Source organism: Gavialis gangeticus, unplaced genomic scaffold (genome assembly GCF_001723915.1).
Source record: "Gavialis gangeticus isolate Ggan-Ray unplaced genomic scaffold, GavGan_comp1, whole genome shotgun sequence".
In the NCBI taxonomy this organism is placed as follows: Eukaryota; Metazoa; Chordata; order Crocodylia; family Gavialidae; genus Gavialis; species Gavialis gangeticus.
Genome location: NW_017729029.1, coordinates 8,642,258 through 8,647,912, shown reverse-complemented (window position 1 = coordinate 8,647,912; position 5,655 = coordinate 8,642,258). Strand labels below are relative to the sequence as shown.

The 5,655-nt window shown below is 54.0% G+C and overlaps 1 protein-coding gene across 1 annotated transcript in view; it reads right to left on the bottom strand.

The window, feature by feature from the left end:
• LOC109300516 (phosphorylase b kinase regulatory subunit alpha, skeletal muscle isoform-like) overlaps nt 1–180 on the bottom strand; it is a 180,850-nt gene extending 180,670 nt beyond the window's left edge. Inside the window, exon 1 of the mRNA XM_019521178.1 lies at nt 57–180. Within this exon, the coding sequence (XP_019376723.1) occupies nt 57–134 (78 nt within the window). The 5' untranslated portion in view covers nt 135–180. The remainder of the gene's footprint in view (nt 1–56) is intronic.
• Between the last annotated feature and the right edge of the window lie 5,475 nt (nt 181–5,655).

The window sequence follows — 5,655 nt, the reverse complement described above, 5'->3', positions numbered from 1 at the left end:
GCCGCGCGGGGAACCCGGCCCGGCCCCTCCACCCGGCATCGGCCGCCCGCGCCCACCTGGCGGCAGAGGATGGTCTGCTGCACCAGCCGCGCGTAGCCGTCCAGGCGCACGCCCGAGTTGCTTCGGCTCCTCATGGCGACGGCTCCGCACCCGCCTCGGCAGCGGCGTCAACCCGGCAGCAGGAGCTGGAGGGGAGGGGCGGGGCGGTGCCACTCGGTGGAAGCCCCGCCCCGCCGGGTGACACGAGGACACAGCAACGCAGGACCCCGCCCCTCTCCGGCCCCGCGCGCTCCCATTGCCTATGGGGGCGGGGGCGGGGGCGGGGGCGGCGTAGCTGCCAGCAGTTCCCGGCGGACCAAGCCTGGCGGAAGAAGCCTGCGGCCGCTCTGCGCCCTCGCCCGAGAGCGGCGCCTGCGCAGAGGGGGCGGCGCTGCTGGTGCCGGCTCTGCTGCTGCTGCGAGATGCCCGTCTCATCTGCTACCGCAGCCGTCGCCTGGCTGTCCGCCGCCCCGGCCCTGCGGCTCCCTCCTGCCAGGAGCTGAATAACTGGCCTTGTAGTGGAGCTTTTCGTTTCATTTCACCTGGAGAAAAATGTGTCGTACCCTGCGTGAGTCGGCCCCGCGCCGCCTGCACCCCTCGGAGCCAGCCCGCCGTGCTCTGCGCTTTCTCCAGGGATCCAGTCATTTCTTGTGGCTCTTCCCCAAAGTCTCTCCGCTGTTTCGCCTCTTTTTTAAAATGCGGCTCCGCTCAGTCTCACTCCGCTGCCTGCAGGCGTCCGGCAGGCCTGGGGAGCGGAGGTGGCTCTTATGCGGCGGATTCTGGCTCCCTGGGATCCATCACCTCCGGCAGCACCCCGGACACGCGGCCTGCGCAGCGCCCTCGTTCCACCTCCTCCGAGGTGTGGCGGGACGGCTGTGCCCTGGGTGTCTTCGGGCACGGGGCAGCGCCAGCACCAGTGACGCCACTACCTGCCGCACCAGATGTTTTTGCACCTCTGTCCCTTTAGGCAGTAACTGGGCTGGTCACCCCCCCCCCTTACACTGCCATACCTGCATACAAGCCAGGAAGATCCCCTTTGCCAGCAGCTGTTTCCATCTGCTTTCAAGTCACTTTCTTCTGCCTGAATTGCTTAAAAGATTAGTTTATATCAGTGCCATTGTTTGATGCACTGTAATTCAGTCCATTTAGAGTGATTCCCTCCCTACCTCCTATGGACACATTTTGAGATCATCAGGAAGAAGGGGCTAGAACGAATCCAGCTGGGACTGTGATTACTGTCCTGGTAAAGCCCACAGCTCTTGGAGGGACTACAGCTGGGTTCCAGGCTCCAAACAGCTGGAAGTCGTGAAATAGGCCAGGGTAGCTAAAAGCTCCAAGGATGACTCAGGCACTCTGAACTCAAAGGGAGGCAAAACAAAGCCTAATGTGTACAAACACCCACACACCCAGCCTGCTAGGTCCTGAACACATCCTCTTGGCAAGCCTGTTTCTGTTTGAAACAGCAGCTAGGGTGATCCAGGCTGGGTTGGCAACACCCAAGAATCTTTGTCTCTGCTGCCAGAAGAGAGTCCCTTTGCCTGCTTGCTCTGGGCTATGGCTTTGAGTCTGTACAGGGAATGCTGAGAAACTTAAAGGAATCAGAAGAGAGCCCCAGGATGCTGGAAAATCCGCCTTGCAGTGAGAAACTGCAGGAACCCAATGAATTTTAATTAACTGAGCAGAAATTCCAGGGTCACTTGATCATTCATAGATTGTAAGGGGCTGGAAGGGACCTTGGAAGATCATCAGGTCCAGCCCCTGCACCAGACAGGAAAGACAGGTGGAGTCAAGTTACCCCAGCAAGGTGACTGTCCAGTCTGCTCTTGAAGATTTCCAGGGTAGGTGATTGCACCATCTCTGGAGGGAGCTTATTCCACAGTCTGGACACCCTGGCTATAAAGAAGTTTTTCCTAATGTCGAGCCTGAAACAGTCTTCAAGGAGTTTGGGGCCATTATTCCTGCTTTTCCCCAAGGATGCCCTGGTGAACAGCTGTTTACCAAGCCCTTGATGTATGCCCCTGATGTAGTGGTAAGCTGCTACCAAGTCCCCTCTCAGCCTTCTCTTTTCCAGCCTGGAGTCCCAGGTCCCTCAGCTTTTCCTTGTATGGCTTGCCATGCAAGTCTCTGATCATACAGGTGGCCCTTCTCTGGACTCTCACAAGACATCCTTGTTGAAGTGTGGTGCCCAGAACTGGACGCAGTACTCCAGCTGTAGTCTCACCAATGCCGAGTAGAGTGGAAGAATCACTTCCTTCGTTTTGCTGGAGATGTATCGGTTGATGCATGCCAGAGTATTATTTGCCCTGCTGGCTACAGCACATGTTCATACTGTAGTCTATTATTATCCCCAGGTCCCTTTCATTCGTGGTGCTGGTCAGTTCGGCGCCACCAAGCCTGTAGGTGTGTTGGGGGTTGTTCATCCCCAGATGGAGCACTTTACATTTCTCAGTGTTGAACTTCATCTGGTTCCAACTCACCCAACTTGTCAGCCTGTCCAGATCTGGCTGTATCTGAAGCCTATCTTTAAGCGTGACCACGCTTCCCCATAACTTTGGTGTCATCCACAAATTTGGTCAGTGAGCTCTTCACCCCCACATCCAAATCACTGATAAAGATGTTGAAAAGTACTGGGCCAAGCACCAACCCCCAAGGGACACTGCTGCCCACTTGTCGCCAAGATGACACAGATCCATTCATTAGGACTCTCTGGGTCCTACCGTGTAGCCAGCTTCATACCCACCTGACTGTCTCGCAGTTAGGCCCACAATCCTGCAATTTTCTTGCAAGAACCTTGTGGGATACCAGATCAAAGGCTTTTTGGAAGTCAAAGTATACAACGTCCACCTCCTCTCTCTTATCCAGGTGGCAAGTTACCTGGTTGTAAAAGGAGATGAGGTTGATAAGACCTGCCTGCGATGAAGCCATGCTGGCTGTCGTTCAGAATCCTACCTTCTGCAAGCCTACTGCACATAGACTCCTTAATGAATTTTTCCAGGATTTTCCCTGGCATAGAAGTTAAGCTAATTGGCCTATAGTTACACAAGTCCTCCCTCTTTGTTTCTTGAAGATGGGCACAGCATTGGCCCTCTTCCAGTCCTGAGGGACCTCTCCAGAGCACCACAAGTTTTGGAAAAGTTTTGCCAGGGGCTCCGCGATGACTTCAGCCAGCTCCTTCAGCACTCTCAGATGGAGTTCATCCGGTCCTGCTGACTTACATATGTCTTACTTCTTTAACTGATCACATACAAGTTCTATAGCAACAGTAGAAAGGCAGTCATTCCTGTCCTGCTCCTTCTGTACCTTATCTGGCATGATTTTTCCCTTGGCCTAGTGAAATACTGAAGCAAAGTAGTCATTCAGGAGATCAGTTTTCGCCTGAGTGCCGGTAACCAGCTGTCCCGAGTCGTTGAGCAGTGACCCCACACTTCCATTTGTTTTCCTCTTATTCCCTACATACCTAAAGGACTTCTTGTTGTCCTTGATTCCCATTGCTAATCTAAGTTCAGTTGCTGCCTTAACCTTTTTAATTTGTTCCCTACAAGGGTGGCCATTATTGTATAGTCCTCCTTGGAGCCTGTCCCCAGCTTCCATTGTTTGTACACCTCTTTCTTAGGAGGACTGTGATCTCTTTGTTTAGCCAAGAGGGCTTTCCAGCCCTTCTGGTACCTTTCCTCCACATGGGAATGGACTTCCTTTGTGCTTTCAGCATTGTGTCCTTAAGGAACGACCACTCTTCATGCACTCCTTTTGCCTTCAGTCCCTGGTCCTGCAGTGCTACTCCCACTAGTGACCCGAGCTTATTGAAAAGTGCATTTTTGAAGTCCAAGACTTCAAGCCTGCTATTGGATTTGTCTGCTTTGCGATGGACAGTGAATGTGATGGTTTCATGGTCACTGTTGCCCAGGCTACGCTCTATATTTAAGTCGGTCACCAGGTCATCTCCCTTGGCCAGGGCCAAGTCTAGGAGAGTGTTACCTCTGGTTGGCTCGTGCACCTCCTGAGCCAGGAAGAGCTGTTCTTCAATGCAGGTCAGGAAGGAACGTGACCGGTCCAACTTGGCTGACCATTTTTCCCAAGAAATGTCCAGATAATTGAAGTCACCATGACGACCATGTCCCATGTACGTGCAGGCTTTGCCAGTTCTTGGGCAAACTCTAGATCAAGTTCCTACCCCTGGTTTGGTGGCCTGTAGTATACACCTACAGTTAGGTCTTTCTCTCTGCTCCCTGTTTCCCCACCCCCCTGCCCTTTGCAGCTTGACCCCTGAGAGTTTCAAGCTGTTTTGCTTTGGAGCCAATGTTGGCCTCCAAGGAGGTGTACTGTTTCTTCACATAGAGAGCTACACCTCCACCTTTCTTCCCTACCTGGTCCCTTCTGTGCAGGGGTAGCTCTCTATGGCTATGCTCCAATCATATGAGGAGTCCCACCAGGTCTCCATAATCCCTACTAAGTCATAATGCCCACCAGAGAGCAGGAGGGCTAGTTCTTCTCCTACTCATTGCACATGCTTCTGGCATTAGTGCACAGGCACCTGAGTCCTACTGAGACCCTCAGCTTCCTGTCATGCTGAAGGGGATATATTCCCTCAGCTCCCACATGAGTGTCTCTCCTAGTGTCCCTATCTATGGAGCTTTCATGTGTGTCAGTCCCTGGGCAAGCTCCAGTCAGTGTTTCTCTGTCCCCCAGCAATCTTAGTTTAAAGCCCAATCTAGAAGATTGGCCAACCTGGCCAAGAATAGGGACTTACCTGTTCATGGCATGTAAGTGCCTAGTTGGTGGGACAGCTAAGAGAGGAGCTTTCTGATAGCAAAAGGCCTGTTAATGTCACAAAGGCAGAATCTGGAGGCTGAAGCTTGACAAATTCAGGCCAGAAGTAAGGTGCGGGGAAGAGAATTTACCACTTTACCCTAAAACATGGGGGATTCCCATCCCCCATGTCCTTTTCCTAAGGGTGAAATCACACATTACATTTAGACCATACTAAATATGTGGAATGTTTTTAAGCAGTGTCAAAGTTAAAACATGCTTTGAACCAGGGGTGGGCAAAATACGGCCCACAGGCCAGATCCAGCCTGCAAGGCCATTCTATCTGGCCCACAGGGCCCCTAAAAAATTTAGAAAATTAATATTTATCTGCCCTTGGTTCCCATCAAAAGTGACAGGAGCCAGGGGTAGTAAGACCCAGGGGGAGCCCTGGTGGGCTCCTGCAACAGCATGGCCTGCCTGGCCCCACCCCCCCCAGCTGGAAGCCCCAGGAGGGGCTTTTGGCCTGGGACCAGGTGGCTGCACCGCGCAGGAATCTCAGATAGGGGGGGAAGGGCAGGAGAAAAGCAGCCTGGGGAAGAGTGGCCCTTCACCCACCCCGTAGCCGGCGCTCTGTGCTGCAGCCACTCACAGCCCATGCGGGGCTGTCCTGAGCAGGTACAGGCAGCCCCATGCGGGCTGCGAGCGGCTGCAGTGGCGTGGGGCTCTGGCCACAGGGTGGTTGAGGGGCCGCTTTTTCCCATGCTCAGCACCAGCTTGTAACCTGGCCCCGCTGCCAGCCTGGGCTGCGCACTGGCTCCAGGCTTGCCCTTTGGGGCTGCGCTGCGGCAGGAACAGCATCTCAGTGTGGAG